The 17,131-nt window shown below is 38.5% G+C and overlaps 6 protein-coding genes across 12 annotated transcripts in view; 3 read left to right on the top strand and 3 right to left on the bottom strand.

The window, feature by feature from the left end:
- Window positions 1-446: 446 nt before the first annotated feature.
- On the bottom strand, window positions 447-1,535 carry LOC113206290 (uncharacterized). The gene is made up of 2 exons (XM_026422297.2): window positions 1,393-1,535; window positions 447-1,271 (listed from the first exon to the last, which is right to left on the bottom strand). The coding sequence occupies exon 2, from the start codon at window positions 1,260-1,262 to the stop codon at window positions 570-572; it is 693 nt and encodes a 230-aa protein (XP_026278082.1). The 5' UTR covers window positions 1,263-1,271; window positions 1,393-1,535; the 3' UTR covers window positions 447-569.
- A 244-nt stretch (window positions 1,536-1,779) lies between these two features.
- Window positions 1,780-6,103, top strand: LOC113206326 (kelch domain-containing protein 2). Of its 3 annotated transcripts, XM_026422350.2 has the most exons (10): window positions 1,781-2,013; window positions 2,168-2,250; window positions 2,336-2,424; window positions 2,503-2,650; window positions 2,724-3,011; window positions 3,109-3,224; window positions 3,601-3,812; window positions 3,952-4,005; window positions 4,873-4,925; window positions 5,063-6,103. In XM_026422350.2, the coding sequence occupies exons 1-10, from the start codon at window positions 1,912-1,914 to the stop codon at window positions 5,175-5,177; spliced, it is 1,260 nt and encodes a 419-aa protein (XP_026278135.1). In that variant the 5' UTR covers window positions 1,781-1,911; the 3' UTR covers window positions 5,178-6,103. The 3 variants fall into 3 exon arrangements, with proteins under 3 accessions (XP_026278136.1, XP_052126991.1, XP_026278135.1); XM_026422351.2 differs by lacking the exons at window positions 3,601-3,812; window positions 3,952-4,005 and adding an exon at window positions 4,483-4,712 and having other exon boundaries at window positions 1,780-2,013; XM_052271031.1 differs by lacking the exons at window positions 4,873-4,925; window positions 5,063-6,103 and adding an exon at window positions 4,483-4,663 and having other exon boundaries at window positions 1,780-2,013.
- Window positions 6,104-6,253: 150 nt separating this feature from the next.
- Window positions 6,254-9,768, top strand: LOC113206327 (SH3 domain-containing protein Dlish). Of its 3 annotated transcripts, none has more exons than XM_026422352.2 (7): window positions 6,254-6,853; window positions 7,299-7,501; window positions 7,592-7,838; window positions 7,950-8,086; window positions 8,166-8,355; window positions 8,447-8,565; window positions 8,643-9,768. In XM_026422352.2, the coding sequence occupies exons 1-7, from the start codon at window positions 6,805-6,807 to the stop codon at window positions 8,805-8,807; spliced, it is 1,110 nt and encodes a 369-aa protein (XP_026278137.1). In that variant the 5' UTR covers window positions 6,254-6,804; the 3' UTR covers window positions 8,808-9,768. The 3 variants fall into 3 exon arrangements, with proteins under 3 accessions (XP_026278137.1, XP_052126993.1, XP_026278138.1); XM_052271033.1 differs by lacking the exon at window positions 6,254-6,853 and adding an exon at window positions 6,862-6,973; XM_026422353.2 differs by lacking the exon at window positions 6,254-6,853 and adding an exon at window positions 6,913-7,050.
- On the bottom strand, window positions 9,740-11,081 carry LOC113206328 (28S ribosomal protein S15, mitochondrial). Its single transcript, XM_026422355.2, has 4 exons — window positions 10,744-11,081; window positions 10,520-10,653; window positions 10,236-10,431; window positions 9,740-10,139 (listed from the first exon to the last, which is right to left on the bottom strand). The coding sequence occupies exons 1-4, from the start codon at window positions 11,079-11,081 to the stop codon at window positions 9,842-9,844; spliced, it is 966 nt and encodes a 321-aa protein (XP_026278140.1). The 3' UTR covers window positions 9,740-9,841.
- A 121-nt stretch (window positions 11,082-11,202) lies between these two features.
- LOC113206324 (nardilysin) lies at window positions 11,203-15,703 on the top strand. Its single transcript, XM_026422349.2, has 3 exons — window positions 11,203-11,353; window positions 11,692-14,468; window positions 14,572-15,703. The coding sequence occupies exons 2-3, from the start codon at window positions 11,729-11,731 to the stop codon at window positions 15,165-15,167; spliced, it is 3,336 nt and encodes a 1,111-aa protein (XP_026278134.1). The 5' UTR covers window positions 11,203-11,353; window positions 11,692-11,728; the 3' UTR covers window positions 15,168-15,703.
- LOC113206329 (uncharacterized) overlaps window positions 15,082-17,131 on the bottom strand; it is a 2,782-nt gene continuing 732 nt past the window's right edge. For 2 of the 3 annotated variants that reach the window (XM_026422357.2, XM_026422356.2), the window contains exons 2-4: window positions 16,330-16,456; window positions 16,007-16,255; window positions 15,082-15,933 (exon numbers count right to left, since the gene is read on the bottom strand). In XM_026422357.2, coding sequence (XP_026278142.1) covers window positions 15,844-15,933; window positions 16,007-16,255; window positions 16,330-16,437 — 447 coding nt within the window. In that variant the 5' untranslated portion in view covers window positions 16,438-16,456 and the 3' untranslated portion in view covers window positions 15,082-15,843. Of the gene's footprint in view, window positions 15,934-16,006; window positions 16,256-16,329; window positions 16,457-16,606; window positions 17,062-17,131 lie in introns of all 3 variants that reach the window. The other variant, XM_052271034.1, reaches the window with a different exon arrangement.

Below are 17,131 nucleotides of genomic sequence, written 5' to 3' on the forward strand. Positions count from 1 at the left end.
CCGCCACGGGTAGCTGGGGGAGGGAGGGGGAGGGGAAGGGGGCGAGGGCCCGCTCAGTGCCGCCTTACTGTAATGAACCCGCTCGCCCTATCCCTCACCTGAACCCATTGTGGCCGTCACAATGGACCATGATGAGGCGAAACTGCCCTCTCCCTCCCTCATAGCACAGGCACAGGGACGCGTAGGCGGGAAAGATGTGTAGAGGGGAGGGGGCGGGGGGAGGTTGCGGGTTAACTTGGTCTTCCCTCTGCTAACCAACAGTCGTCGCTGACATGTTCTTGGGTCTTCTGTGGTCTCCCGGTTGCCAAGTCTTTTGTCTGTGTACAGCTTTTCAATCTTGTTTGTTGGTTTTGACAAATCATCATAAATTTAAGTGTCGCAACAGTTTCCTGTGTATTATTACATTATGAGTTCAGAAATAAGGATGTCATCAGACAATAATAATATTTATAGCTCAGGAAAACTATTTATTGCAAGCATGAATGTTTTTTCTTGTACTTAAACTGAACAGAATCAAATCAACATATTTTTGTTTAATCATATAACAAATAAATTTTAAGATTAGAAAATTAATCGGAATCGGATTGATAAACTTGAGATAAGTCCTCTTCCTTTAAAATAGGAACTCTTTGATTAGGGTGCATGAGAAAATTCATGGTATACTTGTAGGCCAGAAGATTATCATTCAAGGCCACTGAGCACACTGACTTTTCAGATAAACATTTCTTCAACTCAACCAAGTTGGCAATGATTCTTTTCTTTTCTTTGGCAGATAATAGAGGTTTATGAAGATACAGTATGTCAATAACAACATTTTTGTAGGGTGAAAGTACATTTTCATCCAAAATGCAGCTGCCAGAACGCCCATAGAAAATTACTACGTGAAGTGGACGTTCGTTATCTTCTTCCTTGACTGCTTTCTCATGTATAGTCTTTAAAAGGGCGCTTAGTCGATAAGGGTAAGGGTTATCAGTCGCCTGGTTTGGAATAGCTCCATGGATTACTTTTAAGTGATCGCCAACTCTTGAATGAAATCCAGTTATAAGGATCAGTTGAGCCTTGAATTGACATACAGCAAACTGATGTTCTGGGTTCATCAATGACTTAGTGGTAATGAAAAGCTCAGCACAATTCTTCACTGTGTCAAACGTTGAAAGCTGCTTAACATGGTGATTAAGACTCCGAATGGGCTTGTCTTCAACAGCATCGATACAAACTAGTATTCTTTCTGGTGGACAAGGTTTAAGGCAATGAAGCGTCATTTTTTAATCCTGCAACAGAAATAATCGTGTTGAAATTTACAATTTTTCGTATAAGATCCAGGGTTACTTATTGAAATTAACAATGTAATAGAAAGTCGCAAATTTCACAGGATCTAATAACCGATCTAACCTCAAGATGGCACTAGTCACAAATCAAATACAAGAGCAAGAGCAAGAACAATAGAGTGGCAAGAGGGAGCAAACGGCACACAGGAGCAAGCAAAACAACAACAAACAGGACGCGGTGGGGGTGACTGACGAAGGAGCGGGGAGAAGGGGAAGAGGGGGCAGGAGGTACGTTCCCTAAGACTGCTGCTTTTAATGGAATGCGAAGAACTCTTATAACTCACGATTCCTACTCCATTATGCCAGATTATGCTTTTATATGACGATATATGACAATACACCACCTTTATAGGATATGAAAAAATTATTTTTGAAGGGGACAAAAGTCTCAACGTTTGAATGGCGCTTGCAAAAAGACCAGCTAAGACCAAAATAAAAGGAGGGCGACCTTGCCAAATTTCTTCTGCTAGTCTGCTAGAACGACTTACGTTATGTCGGGTTGTGTTGGGCTTGGCTCTTGCAATGTGCATTGGCTGCAATTAATGGTTTACTTCGTTTAAACTTTTGATTGACATTCCCCAAAATGAACTCAAATTTGTTACCACTACATCAGAAAATCAATCAACGTGTTGGACACATTGCCGTGTCATATAAGGGAAAGCTGTTAGTGTGGGGTGGTTATATGGTAAACAAATATTTTTTCATGATCATTTAACACAAATGCCTACAACTCCCTCAAGAATAGCTTCTTTTGCAATGCCAAAATAAAAGCGTATTTATCGCCGTGAAAACAATCATATGTTCTATTACTGCACTATATTTCTTTCCTTTCCTCATAGGAATTCTCCGACCCCTCAGAATCAGAGACCCACCACCATGCTACTGATGAGTTGTTTGTGTATGAGACACACTCTGAGATATGGTAAGCTGCAGAATTCTGATACTATAACATATTTTACCGTTTATTGTGAACTTTTTCTTACCTTGAGCTTTGCTTGCTTTCTAAGGGAGAGAAAATTGCTGAAAGGTGATATTCCACCGAGAAGTTCAGGTGGATGTGGAGTTGTTCTTGGCGATACACTTTATATATTTGGTGGTACGGAAAAAAAAAAAACACACATTCTGATGTGTTGTTATGTGGAATTATTTTGACAAGTTAATTTTCTTTTCTCAGGTGTAGTACGCGCAGAATTTGAATTTGACGGCAACACAAATGACTTATATGCTCTTAATTTGATAACAATGACTTGGTCTCTCCTAAAACCTAAAGGCACACCTCCAATTCCTTGTGAAAAATTAGTTGGCTGGGAGCATGGTGGAAAGTAAGTCACATATTTTTTTTTTAAATGAACCATAATGCTACTGGGTGACAATAACATAATGAATTTCCTTCAGGCTTTACTTTTTTGGTGGTTTTGGACCAATTCCAGACCGACATGTATTTTTCCAATATGTGATCGATGATGAAACAGGAAGTGCCTGGAATAATCAATTTTTTGGGTACAATCCCCAAACTAACAACTGGGAATGGCCCTATGTCAATGGGGAACCTCCCTCACCAAGAGCTGCTCATGCAGGAGATAAGTGTGGTCATCGAATATTTATCAGTGGAGGTCGTTTAAAAACAGTCAGAAAGAACGACCTCTATGTTTTGGACATGGACACAATGGTGTGGAGTGGAAAGTGGGTGTTTTTCATTTGTGTTATAAAAACAAACACAATTTTCGTAGATTTCTGAATAATTGCTTTTCCTTCTCCATTTTTTCTTGTTTCTGTCCAGTATAAATGAGAGTGCTGAATATGTACCACCTGGTCGTTCTTGGCATAGCTTTACATTTATTTCATCTCATCGGGCAGTGTTGTATGGTGGTTTTAGTACCTATAACAATGTACTAAGTAAGTATGTTTGTTTAACTATCCTAAATTATCATTATTATTGTGTTGGTGCAGAAAATTAGAACTACATGTAGTAGCATGAAATTTGCTCAGCTCAGAATGTCTTAACAAAAACCCATGACTAATATTCTGTCTTGAGTGAATGGTTTTGGCGTGAGATAAGATGTTTCACTAACACGTTAGCAAATTTGTTTATTCAACATCAGAAAAACACTGTCAATTTTACAGAAACAATAATTATCTATCCACTTACCAATCAATTACTATCAAACTTAGAGATTCTTAAGAAAAGAATTGATTGAAACTTCTTAGGTTCCATAGTTTTTTAGGGTCATGTTGATATGTATTATTAAATTCTTATTTTTATTCCATATAGATGATTGTTGGTTTGTGGATATATCATCTCATGAAGGAAACGTAACAGAAGGATCTACAAGTAATGCAAGCAGATGGAAAGTGCAGTACATTTTACCTCCTCATGCACAGAGATTTTGTCTAAGAAGGTTTTGGCACAAAACTGTGTTTATTGAGAAGACAGGAGATCTCATTTGTTTTGGTGGATTTAATCGCTTCAATAATCCACCGCTTGTAAGTTCTTTAAAATACATTAATCCCTTATTTACTCAAAATATTCTAGTGTCCAGGCAAAGACACATTTTCATTTATGCCTCCAGAGTTGTGTAGTGTACACTGAAGTTGAGATAACTTTTTTTAAATAAACTTTCAGATAGTTGTTCATGGAGATGATGAAGAAAGTATTCAGGATCAGGATTTAAAGCCAGTGAGTAAATATTTGTTCACTACATTTCAATAACTAAGTGGCAGGATGAAAAAGCTCACTGACTGAGGTACCAAAACATAGTAAAATATTTTGGATTTGTGATTAATCAATACACAATACTCACCCTATTTAGTTTATTTGTTCTTGTGTTCTCCTGGTTTCTTTTTTCTTTTATTTGATGTACAAAGTTTGATTACTAAATGTGTGATATCTTACATTGGCAACATTACCCCCTGCTCGGAAGAAAAAAAAAAAGAAATCCCTTCCCACATAACATATCATACATGATGCCCAGAACTTTTTTAAACTCAACATGTATGCTTATGAATGCTTGCATATTTTTCTAACATAATTACCAGCATATTTTGGAATAATTTTGTCAATATTTCACTTAGTCTCTATCTATCATCTATCTGATCTTTCTATGACTTTTCTCCCTTACTTTGCCTTTCAAAAATGGGTTTGGTGTTGATATAGATGACTGTTGGATCCTGGACATACCATCTTCTGATATACCTGTCCTGAAGCTTCCCCCAGCTCTATGGAGAGAATTCAAACTACCCTATGACTTTGGAGAACCTCGATGTGCCCATGCCGCCTGCATAGTTGGTGTTTTATTTGAAGGGTCATGCGACCTAAAAGAGCCGCGAATGGTGGTTATTGGAGGTCTTACCCAACCATTTTACGAAACAGCGATGAAACTGAAAGTAAATCAAACATGTGATAAGAACAAGATTTTTTGATTTATTTTAACTTGAGGCTTTTTGCACCCTGCCACTGTAGTTTCTACATTCAATCTGAATTACATCTTCTGATTTCTAAGGGCAAATTATTTACAATGTTATCTTACTTAAAAATTGTTTACAGGATCATACCAATGTTATGCTCACCATTCACTTTAGACCTTTGACCCTCTTAAGGTGAGCTCAGTAAAAAATTTCATTTGCAATTCTTAAAATTTAACCTGCCATCAAAGTTTTGAGAAATTTATTAAGTAGTCTTGTTTTTCTTCTCAGACCCTCGTTTTTGAAAATAATGGTTTCCTTATCTATTGCAGGCTTAGTCTGAATGCTGCTTTGAAGTACCACAAAAAAAATCGAAGTCTTTGGGAAACTCTCCCACATTCATTGCAGGCTCTTTTAACTAGGCGGTTTTCCCAAATTTACCCCTAGGTCTCCAAATAAAAGAGATTTTGACGCCTTCTCTTGTTTTCAAGAGTTCATAAATTAGAGGCTGAAGTTCCTATGAAGTAAGAGCTCTGTTCTGGCTATGGATTTTTTCCCCTGATTTTTTTTTAGTCTCTATCATATTTGAAGTGTCTTTTCATATCAGTAAATAAGAGCCTGTTTACAATTGAATGCATCACAAATATATGGATGAGGTTGGATGTATAGGTTTTAGGTTTTTGTTTGATCTCAAAGCAAAATTAATATACTTTATACTGCCATATTGCTGTTAGCAAGATTTTTGAATCTTATACTTGTGATCCACTTTTGTATTCACATACAGAAATTATTTCATGTGAAATCAACTGCGAAGAAACAGGTTCTGCCCTTTTAAAAAATCATACCAGTAACCTCATAGTTGAATTCTGTGTTCTATAAATTTGTTAATTCTTCTTAGATGGTTGGGTGTTACAGCATGGGACCAACAGACTCTAAAAGTGTTTCGTACTTTAATTTGTTTATTTTTTCTAAAGGATGCTATCTTGCGTGAAGTGCCTGAAATGTCATATGTCCCTCCGAGTTGAATACTGAGATAGTTGATTGTTATTTCTGATTTTTCTTCATTGGTGATTTTATCCAATTAATAGCCTTTGTTGCAAGGAGCTCTTGTTCTGTCTTTTTACAGCAGCAATACTCTCAATAAGTCTACTACTAAAGCTAAGTATTTTTTATTGATATTAGTGTAAAGTCTCTGCTGTGATGTTTTATTTATCTGTTAATATTGATTGCGAGCTAAACAATATTTGTTTTGAAGCTGGGTCATTTTTGTGTAATCAACCAATGTGTTCATAGAAAGTGTTGCCATATTATAGCTGTTGTTATTGTCCATATTATCATCCTATGCTAAATAAATGGTAAGTTCTGTTTTCCCATTCATGCCATCAACTTCTCCATATCACCAACCAAGACCCTGAATAAGCTAGTGCTAGCGGATTGTGACGGTCCATTGCCAAAGACCTCACCAAGAAAGGAGTTTAAGGAGACTTAATTAAGCCACTGTCGTCCTTAAGGGCACCACCCTTGTGGTCTTAAGGGGCCTCCGTTCCAGGATCGGAAGCGAGTGCCTCATGGCACTTAGCCTCCGGGTCCGGGTAACCCGTCGAGGCTCCAGCAGAGGCTCCAGCGGCTCCAGCGGCTCCAGCGAGCCCTCCCTCCCTGTCCCTCCCTCTCCTCCCCGGCCCCCTATCCTGGGCTGTGGGAACCAAGGTCCCCATGCACCTGCCCCCCTCTCCGCCCCCCAAGACCGGTCCCCCTGTTTAAAACCCCTCCACCTCACGTCCAACTACCTGTCTCCTCCCGTCGCGCCGCCACCGCTCCACACCGCCCCGCCCCGCCCCTCTCCAGCGCGGCTCCGGGAAGGGGCTCCAGCTCCGGGTTCCAGCTCCAGCAAGCCGGACCACGGACTCGCTCGGCCCGGCCGTCGCCCGTCGCCTCCCTCGGCTCGGCCCCTGCTCGGCCGTGCCGTGCTCCGTCAAGCTCAAGCCGTCTTGTCCGTGGAATTTGGGCCCGAGATGTAATGGCCATACACTCAGACATACTGGTGGCCCCGTAATGAAAATAATGCATCAGGAACATGGCGTTTCTGTGTCCTGTTCGAATAGGACGTAGCAAAAAGAAGAAAAGTAAGTTACTTGCGATTTAAATCTGGTCACCTACTCACGAGTTGAGCAATTGCGCCTGTGTATGTGGACTCGTTTCGTTTCGCCACAGGCTGAAGAAAAGACAAAGATTATCGGTACCAGGTAGCACTTGCACCTGTTGCACATTCGACCCGCCATTTAAATCTCGACAGATGCAAGCGTCTGTTTGTGAAAGAACTGTGAATATTTATGTGTATATCTGAGCTTTGTGCTATTTCAGAAGTTAATTAATTCGTTCGCAAGATTATTTTCGACTGGCTCTTATAACCTTATTTATATAGTTTTCATTTCAATTATTGACATAAACAAATTTTCTATTCTGAGAAAAAATGGTGTTCTCTTTAACAATTGTGATTCAAATTAACTTAATATCTCTTCTTGAAATTTGCTTGAAATTAATAACACTAACAATTTCTATCAATTTTAGGCTCTTCTGATGTCGAGAAAGATTTGTCTCGGGGTGGCGGCACTCCCCTGGGGATGGGACGCATAACAGGCAGCGCATCAATAGAAACTTTAGTAAGAGTTGGAATTGAAAAAGAAAATGGTTTATCTCCTGATAGCAAAATGGTTGTGTTACATGATTTCACTCCATGTGTTGACGATGAGTTAGAAGTAAAGAGAGGACAGGTTTGTCATCAAATTTCAACTGTTCCTTTTGTGTGCATATGAAAAGTTAAAAATTTTATGATATGTGACACACTTTAAAAAAAATTGCAGGTGGTTAATGTTTTATATCGAGAAAATGATTGGGTGTATGTCATAGCTGCAGATACTCGACAAGAAGGCTTTATACCACATTCATATTGTACATTGTACAATTCTCAATTGGGTGAACTTGCTTTAAATAATGTCAAAAAGAAACTGCCTCGAGAAGAATGTGGGATGGGTTCTTCATCAAATAACATATCGTCTGGTTCCAATGGTGCCACTAATATAAACGATGAAAATCAAGATCATCGAGCTGGTATGTGTTTTGGCTTTTTCAAACTCTAATTAGCTTATATAATTCTTCTTTGATGTGTAAAGGAATCCATAGTTATATTTCACTTATTTTAATCTACCTTATTTTATTTAGATATATCTGATTGTGAGAGTTATGGGAACAAAAAAACAACTGTTGCCACATCTGCTCTTCAACTTAATATGGCTAGCTCCCAGGCTTCCCTACATAGTGCTTCTTCTTCTCAACCTGAAGTTCATCCTTTCCTTAAGGTAATTTTCTGGGTCAAGACCAAGATAATCCTACTTAGTGTTACAGTTTAATGTAAATCATCTATTTCTGCCGAATCAGGATCCTTCAGGTCGCTATATTGTCCTCTACACATTCATTGCAAGAGATGAAAATGATGTCAGTGTGGAACGAGGAGAGTTTGTGACAGTTTTGAATAGAGAGGATCCAGATTGGTACTGGATTGTTCGAAGTGATGGACAAGAAGGATTTGTACCCAGTGGATTTGTTTATCCAGCAGATGTCATCCAAGGTATTTTAATGTTCTGTACCATAAATGGTAAATGGTTTCAGTTATTTTTGTTAAGGAACTAATTTTTTTTTTTTCCAATTTTGTTTATCAGGACACTTAAATCAAAATACTTCTCCTCAAGCTGCCAATTACCATACATCCCATGTTACCTCCCAAAGTACAGATGATCTCCGATATGGGACAGAACTTGTTATGCTTTATGATTACAAGGTAGACAAAATTTGTTTTCAGCTGCATGCTGTAACTGCTACTAAACAGAAGACTAATACCTTTGTCATTCTTTCTAGGCTCAAGCACCAGATGACTTATCAGTGAGACGGGGAGATTGGATTCATGCTGATTTAGCAAATCAGACTGTAGATGGCTGGCTGTGGGCTTATGCCCCCAAAACTCGGAAATATGGATTTATCCCTAAAGCTTATGCAAGACCACCTGCAATGACAAGTTTATAATTTATTTTTGGAAGGCTTCTAATATTAGGGTATTCACTTAACTAAAAATAAAAAAATAAATTTTAAAAAAAGAATATTTATAGAGAAATGAGTGTAAGCAATTGGTGTTGTAGAAGCAGCTTCTTTATTGAACTAAAAGTATTGTAATTTAATGCCATCTATATTTTCATTACTCTAAGTTTTGATTTACATGTAGTCTATTTTTATTATTCTCAAGTGGCATATTTAGATCTGCCATGTCCCTTCTCAAAATCACCATACCTACTCTCTGCTTGAGCTGATCTTATAACCAACACTAAAAACTATTGTGAGGATGTGAGGTGTAAAAACCCTGGTTTTGAGATAAACTATTTCATATGTTACATTGTTTTTCTAATTTTGTGATGAATTGTGCTCTTTTATTAATCTTTAGTGTCAATTTATATTTTATTTTATGAGTGCCATACTGTTAATATTGACTTGTCTGGGTAAAGCCTATTTCCATTTTACAAATCTATAAACCTGCGTGTACCTCATGTTTGACTCCATGTAAATGTAAAGGAAATAGGAGAAAACTTTGTAAGTTTCTGAATAACTCACCCACACGTAAACCTTTCACGTATTTCAAATTATGTGTTGAGACAGGTCTAAGCTGACAGCTGAAAAATGAGTGATGATTCTAGACTATCAGGAAATGGCAAACTCTAAAGTGCATAATAGATACTCATTTGTAGTTCAGTATTTAAAAGAGGGACCCTACTTTCTAAATAGGCTGTGTTTGTTTTTTGTTTTTCTGATTTTTGAATTCTAAAATTTGTCCTTAAAGCTTGAGCATATGCCAAAATACAGAACACCATGTCTGTTCAATGTAATCAAAGTGACGCAAATATATCTTATCACAGCAATCTGTAGTTGACAAGTTTCATTAGAGAGAAATATTCTGATGTCATTAATTAATATGAAATAAAGACATTATTTATTATTTCAGGCATTTTTTCAACATAACAACCTCTGTACAAAACATCGACAATTCTCTAAAGACAAGAAGTTCTAGTCTAATAAACTTCAACTTCTTCAGCATTCTTATCAGATTTCCTTGCTTCCTCTTCAATTATCATCTTCAAAGTTGCTTCAACTTCTTTTATTTCCTCAGAGGTAAAACTGGGTTCAACACCAAAAGATTTCTCTTCCTCAATAATTGATGTCATAGTAGAAAGCTTGCGCTCTAAGAACTCTCTTTTCTGGGAGTTCAGTTTTTCTTTGTATTCATCCAGTTTTTTCTGCACAACAGCTTCACAGTACTGTTCAGCTAACCATCTCATGGACTTCTTTCTTTCGACTCTTTCATGTGACCTTTAACAATAATTATAATGATAAGTAATACAGAGTTAAAAAGATCCAGTTACAGCATTGAGCAGAATATAAAGAATTGTGTAAAATACAACTTACGAAGGTGCAGGCTTAAATATAAGATCCAATGTTTCAAGAAGCCATTCAAATCTCTTGTAATCCAAAGTACGTAAAAGCTTCATCCTCTTTTTGCGCAGGTCAATAATTTCTTTAACGTCTGCCCTTCCCACTTTATCATATGGGTAATTGGCATAATGAACCTGCATATTTCGTATGATAGCTGTCCATTTTGCAACTGAAAAATGAAACAATTGTTACGTACTAACTACAGTTAGATAAATAATATATACTGAAGACAGCAAAGTAAATGAAAAATAACTCACTTTTACATTCAACAGATTTTGTATCAAGTACATGCCTTTTCACTTTCTGGATCATAGAATCTTTCATCGCCTGTTTCCGAACCGAGCTAGGTTGAAACTTTAAACTCACGATTCGTTTCACATGTTCAGATGCGCTGTCAATAAAACAGATAAAACTTGATGATTTCACAGTCTCCGTAAAAATGTAGAAGTCTCACTTAGAAATCAGGAGAGGTCCAACTTACGTCTGATACTCTTTCGATTTTTCATAAAGTGGTGGAGGTTTGTCATAATCAATTTCAGGAAGACCGGATAGCTCCCCCGATTTTTGTGGAAGAATACATGGAACTTTAACTGGCCGTTCCCATTTTATTCTCTTTTCCACTTCAACTTTATGTTTGTAAAAGTTACGGCATGGCACTTGGTGACAACCGGCATTAAGGGAACTAGAAACTGCCTCAAAGGCAATGGGTATACTTTTGAGAGAGAATTCCCTTCTTAGGTTATAAACACCATCTTTAGTGAAAGATGAAACATTTTGCAGGACATTTAAGCTCCTAACTCCTCTTAAGGATATACTCATGTTGGACAAATGTCATCCAGTTTCCTTGTGCAGCTGCTGAGTAATTTTTGCCTTATTCTAGGACTAAGTGTGTTAAACACCAAACATCACGACCACAGACGACACGTACCTGCAAATAAGCAGTATCCTATCGGGCAATAGTGGGCAGTGGCAGTAGCTTGTTTGCACTCCCCGCACTCTCCATTCGGCTACAATTGTGTTTCACACAGTCTGACTTCGTTGTTATGACTGTTAACTTTGGAATTTATTAGAAGTACCACCGGATATTGAAGGTTTGTTTCCATTTCAATTCTGTTGAAACCCCGACTTCCTCGACAAGTGTTCATATTTTTGTATTTCTAATCCGTCATTAACCTGAACCACATAGGTTATGTTTCCTTTGTTGAAGTATTGCAAGTATCGATTTACTCATGTCATTTATGGCAATTTTATGCTGAATGCAACATTCCCTGTCTGTGTCATGTAGCCACATTATTGTTTGAAATGCTAAGTCGAGCAACGCCTATTGTCACACATTTTTGTGTAGGCCGTCTATTATATGACAGATATCCCGTACCTTAAACCTGATAAATTGAGATTATATATTTATCCTGTTTTACTTCTTTTTCAGATATCTTCTTTTTATTATGGCTTTGTGAAATTTTGAAATGGACCAAATGAAAAAGGCCCTAGGTCCTGTTAAGAAAATGGCAAAACGCCTCTCTGGAGAACATCTTGGGGAATCAGTCATTGCCAATGCCTACTCCAAGCTGAAGAATGAATGTATGAAGGTTCTTGGGGAAGAACAGCCACAGCCTTTAGTTGTTAACAAAGAGGGCATTAAATACCTTCCTACTCCTAACAAATCTCCTAATGACAAAAAGGAATATAGAACTGTTTTGTTACCAAATGGCCTGACAGCTTTGCTCGTATCTGATGTGAATAATTTAGTTACTCTTGCACCTGAGGATTGTAGTTTAGAGAGAGCTGTCGATACAAATGAATCTGAAGATGAAGCAATGAGTGAAGAGGAAGATGAAGAGGAAGAGTCAGAAAATGAAATGGATGACTCAGAGGTGGAAGGTGCAAAGAAACCAAGCAGTCCAGAAGAAAAATTGGCTGCTGTTTCCCTGACAGTTGGCGTTGGTAGCTTCAGTGATCCTCCTAATATACCAGGTCTGGCCCACTTTTTAGAGCACATGGTTTTTATGGGCAGTGAAAAATTCTCTGGGGAAAATGATTTTGATGATTTTGTGAAAAGGCATGGTGGATATGATAATGCATCCACTGAGTGTGAAGCCACCAATTTCTACTTTGAATGCCAAGAAAAGAGATTGTTGCACACAATGGATATGTTTGCCCAATTCTTTATATCCCCCTTGATGAAAAGAGAAGCAATGACTCGTGAAAGAGAAGCAATTGAGTCAGAGTTTCAAATGGCTGTAACATCTGATAGTTACCGAAAACAGCAGCTTGTTGCCCAAATGGCGTACCCAAGCCATCCTGCTACGACTTTTACGTGGGGTAATTTGAAAACACTCCGTGACAGTGTTCCAGATGATGAACTTTACGAAGCTGTGCACAAATTTCGTGCTCGGCATTACTCTGCACATAGAATGACAGTTTCTGTTCAAGCTAGATTACCTCTTGATGTACTTGAAGATTGGGTGTATGCTTGTTTTTCTCCAATACCAACAAATTACTTGCCTCCTGATGACTTTACAGTGTTCCAAAACCCTGCATTTGATCAAAATCGCTTTTGCAAACTATACACTGTCAACCCTGTTAAAGATGTTTGCACTATGGACTTGACTTGGTTCATGCCTACACTTCGTCACCATTACAAAGTGAAGCCTACAGAGTATGTATCATGGTTTCTTGGTCATGAAGGAAAGGGCAGTCTACTTTCATTGCTCCGTCAAAAAGTATGGGCTTTGGAAATCACCACAGGTGTTACAGATAGTGACTTTGATCATAATTCACTCTACTGCTTTTTCACAATGTCTCTTTCGCTTACTGAAGCAGGCCTCAGAAACATACCGCACATTATTGAAGCGGTATTTGGATACATAAAAATGCTGAAGGATAAGGGACCCCAGGAATGGCTCTACAGAGAGATGCAATCCATAGAAGATGCACGCTTCCGTTTTGAAGAGGAGGCATCTGCTGGAGACTATGTGGAGTGGTTGAGTGGAACAATGCAAATTTATCCCCCTCAGGATTACATCACTGGAGAGGATTTGTTTTTCGACTACGATCCATCCATGATAACTGAATGCATGAATTTTTTCACACTTGAAAATATGAACATCATGATCAGTACAAAGAAACCATTAGATGGTGTGGAGTTTGACCAGCTGGAACCTTGGTTTGGAACTCAGTACAATATGAGAGATATACCCACTGAATGGCTTAATTTATGGAGGGTTGCAACCCCAGACCAAAGCTTCTCTCTTCCCGAGCCAAATAATTTCATTACCACAAATTTTGATCTACTGGAAGTTGATAGTGCAACACTTGAGCAAAAAGAACCTGTGAAAATTTTAGATAATGACTACATGGAATTGTACCATAGGCATGACACAAAGTTCCGTCACCCTAATGCCTTTTTGTATATTCAGCTGGTATCACCTTTGAACACCCAGTGTCCTTATCATTCGGTTCTGATGGATATGTTCCTTATTACAGTCAAACAGCAAATGGTTGAAAGCCTTTACCCTGCCCGGTTGGCCCAGCTGAGCTATGCTACCATTCCAAATGATCGCGGGTTGAATCTTAGGTGTTGGGGTTTTAGTCAGAAAATTCCAATGCTGCTTAATGTAATTATCAATGCTTTTTGCAAATTCAAAGAAAATTTGAATCCTGTGATGTTTTCTGCTGTCAAAGAAGAAGTCCGCAAGAGTTACTACAATGCCCTTCTCAGACCAGAGAAACTCGCAAAGGATGTGCGGATGGCATTACTTCTTCAAACATACTGGACTCACTGTGATAAGTACAACACAGTTAATGATGTAACTATGGAAGCTGTGGCTGCCTTTGCTGATAAATTTTTGGACCAATTGTATGTTCAGTGCCTAGTTCAGGGTAATGTATCAAAAGATGACGCACTGGAAATATGTTCAAGCATTGTGAATACCCTAAAGTGTAAGCCTCTTCCACCTGAACTTATTCCCCAAACAAGGGTAATGCAGATCCCTCATGGAGAAATGTGTTGTCGTGTGAAATCATTCAACAACACAGATACTAACTGTGTAACTACAAACTACTACCAATCTGGTAAAGCTACAATCCGTGATGTGTGCATTGCTGAAATGGTAGTCATGTTGCTGGAGGAACCACTCTTCAACATTCTGCGAACAAGAGAGCAGCTTGGCTATGATGTATCTGCTCTTACAAGAGACACATTTGGTGAGTATCTTGTTCCTTCCACATACATTTGTGTACCTACAGACTGCACTAAACACAATTTGAAGAATGAGTGTGAACTAATAGATTTCAATTACTGTTCCAGGTATTCTTGGTTTCTCCATCACAGTTGTATCTCAATTTGATAGGTTTACAGTTGATCATGTGGACTCCAGAATAGAAGCGTTCCTGCAAACCTTCATGAAGGAACTGAAAAAGTTGAAATCTCCTGAATTTGATGAGGTTCTTCAATCTCTCATTAAGCTCAAACAATGCACTGATCTTCACTTAAAAGAAGAAGTTGATAGAAATTGGGAAGAGATATTAAATCAGGATTATATTTTTGATCGCAAAAGTAGGGAAGTCGAGTTTCTGAAAGACTTAAAACCTGCCATTATTTATAAATGGTTTAATTCTCATGTGGCTTGTGGAAACAAATCGAATTTCCGGAAGCTCTCTGTTCAAATTGAAGGGTACAGCAAGTCCTTGAAGGATGACAGTGCAAGTGTTGACACTAAAGATCTTGCAACTGATTCTGAAGAAGTTGATGAATGTCAAAGCAGTCAAAGAAATGTACCGGACAAATTTGAACTGGATTTCATAAAGATGAGCAGCATGCATTCTAAAGAATATTTTATTTCTGATATTAATGCGTACAAAAAGAATCTATGTGCCTATCCTCCACATAAAGTTGTGGCTTAGCCATAATGCTCTGTAATGGGAAAATTTTCAAAATTTTGCTGAAATTTTTCTGAGATTTGATAAAATACTTTATGGCTTAATTTGATCAGTCTTTGAATACCAGTTTGCTTTTGACAAAATGTAAGTGTGTAGTATTTGCACTCCTAATCTTTTCTTTTTGATGTGTGACTTATAAAATAAATATGAAGGCAAAGTTTACCTATTTATTAGCTTTTGTATTATCTTTGATTAACTTTTGGCTCATTGAATGTTGTTTCCATTTAATACTATCATTTACATGGTTAGTTATGAGCTTTGATGTCAGATACACTTACATGTGGTCTGCCTTGTTTCTTATGAATACCATTAAAAATGAATTGTTAAAATTTGCATCTTTTGCATTTGTTACTCTATTTTTTATTATTGGCTTTATTAAAAGTGAGCTTTTTACATTTATATGGCAACACTGCAAGTCTTGACACTTCAGATGTGTTTGCATACTACATATTTTATGATATTCATCATCTCCTAAAATAAAGGCATGGCTATGAGAGAAATGTGTTCTTATATTTCACACCCATTCGAGATTTATCTCTCTAAAATCTGTGAACATCTTCGGAACACACCATGAAGATTTTTACCTTGCCAAAATTAAAACTTGATATATTCTGTCTACTCTTGGATCTCAATTTGAATCTTAGAGTTGTTCAACTTCCCAGTCAAGCTGTGCTTCTTCATCTGAATGAAGTTCAGTTGATTGAGCATCACACTTTACATAATTGTTCTCCTGATAGTAGATAAAATTATGCTCAGAATAGAGGACCAAGTCCCAGTACACACATTTAGAATATTTCACTTACTTTGATTATTAATGGAACTGCAATTTCCAGCTTGATGCCTAGGTCAGGGTGAGGCACTGAAGAATCTATTTTATCGGGTACTGTATGCCCTTTGACATTCTCCTCTAATTCCTGCACTAAACTTTGCTGACCGCCTTCAGAGGTGATCGTTTTCTTCATGTCAATAGCCGTTTTGGTAACCCTCTTCTCTATTTCTCTAGATTTCAATAACAGATTTATTTTCTCTTCAGCTTCTCGAATGTTTGTGACCTGAAAAAACACGCTAAATCATTGCGTTCTTATCTAGTGCAGACAGTTGCATTACACTCAAATTTGATTCCAACCCCAAGAAGCAGGAGACACTCTCTTCTGAAGGGTGCATTAAGACTTTGTCTAATGACGGTGGCGAGAGAGGACGCAACTACATCGCTGTCATCTTTCTTATTTTCCATCGTAGCTCTTTGCCGGAACCTTAATACAAGCGAAAAAAAAAAAGATTGATTGAATTTGAATCACACAGAATAAGTCGGAGGTCGAAGACGTTTGAAACTGTTTGACGCCGTACGACGCTGAACCACTGTTGCCAACATTAAATCAAGTGAGTGAGAGGCTAACGCCAACCTTTCTAATCGTCTTACATGCACCTTCATTAGACGGGGACATTAAGGAAACGCTACCACTACAATCTCTGAACCATGTCCTTGATTCTCTCGTTTAGCAGACAAGTAACGTCGTCGCCATGCAGTGGTTGCACGGCCTGAAGACGATCAGCTGACCGCTGGACCTCCTGGAGCCTGGGAGCCCCTCGCTGGCGGGAGTCGTGTCGTGGGGTAGGGGCTCGGACTGCATCCGTTGCCCTTCGAGAACGAGAATGAGGCAATCGACAGGTGAGACTTGGTGAGGTGCCGATAGCAGAAGGGGCAGCTTGCGGCCGCGAGCGAGCAGCCCCTGGGCGAGGTTTCAGCCTGACGACGGCGACGCCGTCGAGCGCAACTGCAGCGTTTGTCACGCATAGTGCCATCGCAGAGTAATCTTCTCGCAACTCTCCCGCGCGGAGGTATTCGGTCCGCCCCACGCTATATTGCAAAATGGATGACGATTACTGGTAATATATAACGATGCCGGCGACGGCAACAGCAGCTGCCC

This window comes from Frankliniella occidentalis, unplaced genomic scaffold, assembly GCF_000697945.3.
Source record: "Frankliniella occidentalis isolate FOCC.00 unplaced genomic scaffold, Focc_3.1 Scaffold146, whole genome shotgun sequence".
Lineage (NCBI taxonomy): Eukaryota > Metazoa > Arthropoda > Insecta > Thysanoptera > Thripidae > Frankliniella > Frankliniella occidentalis.

Excerpts from the sequence above, each read along its gene's own strand:
- LOC113206327 (XM_026422352.2), top strand. The coding sequence starts at position 6,805 with ATGGCGTTTCTGTGTCCTGTTCGAATAGGACGTAGCAAAAAGAAGAAA. Across the intron at positions 8,087-8,165 it reads AAGTTCATCCTTTCCTTAAG|GATCCTTCAGGTCGCTATAT; the intron begins GTAATTTTCTGG and ends CTGCCGAATCAG. Across the intron at positions 8,356-8,446 it reads TCCAGCAGATGTCATCCAAG|GACACTTAAATCAAAATACT; the intron begins GTATTTTAATGT and ends TTTGTTTATCAG.
- LOC113206326 (XM_026422350.2), top strand. The coding sequence starts at position 1,912 with ATGAACTCAAATTTGTTACCACTACATCAGAAAATCAATCAACGTGTT. Across the intron at positions 2,425-2,502 it reads TACACTTTATATATTTGGTG|GTGTAGTACGCGCAGAATTT; the intron begins GTACGGAAAAAA and ends TTCTTTTCTCAG. Across the intron at positions 3,225-3,600 it reads TACCTATAACAATGTACTAA|ATGATTGTTGGTTTGTGGAT; the intron begins GTAAGTATGTTT and ends TATTCCATATAG.
- LOC113206324 (XM_026422349.2), top strand. The coding sequence starts at position 11,729 with ATGGACCAAATGAAAAAGGCCCTAGGTCCTGTTAAGAAAATGGCAAAA. Across the intron at positions 14,469-14,571 it reads TCTTACAAGAGACACATTTG|GTATTCTTGGTTTCTCCATC; the intron begins GTGAGTATCTTG and ends TTACTGTTCCAG.
- LOC113206328 (XM_026422355.2), bottom strand. The coding sequence starts at position 11,081 with ATGAGTATATCCTTAAGAGGAGTTAGGAGCTTAAATGTCCTGCAAAAT. Across the intron at positions 10,654-10,743 it reads AAATCGAAAGAGTATCAGAC|CGCATCTGAACATGTGAAAC; the intron begins GTAAGTTGGACC and ends TTTTATTGACAG. Across the intron at positions 10,432-10,519 it reads AAAATCTGTTGAATGTAAAA|TTGCAAAATGGACAGCTATC; the intron begins GTGAGTTATTTT and ends TTCATTTTTCAG.
- LOC113206290 (XM_026422297.2), bottom strand. The coding sequence starts at position 1,262 with ATGACGCTTCATTGCCTTAAACCTTGTCCACCAGAAAGAATACTAGTT.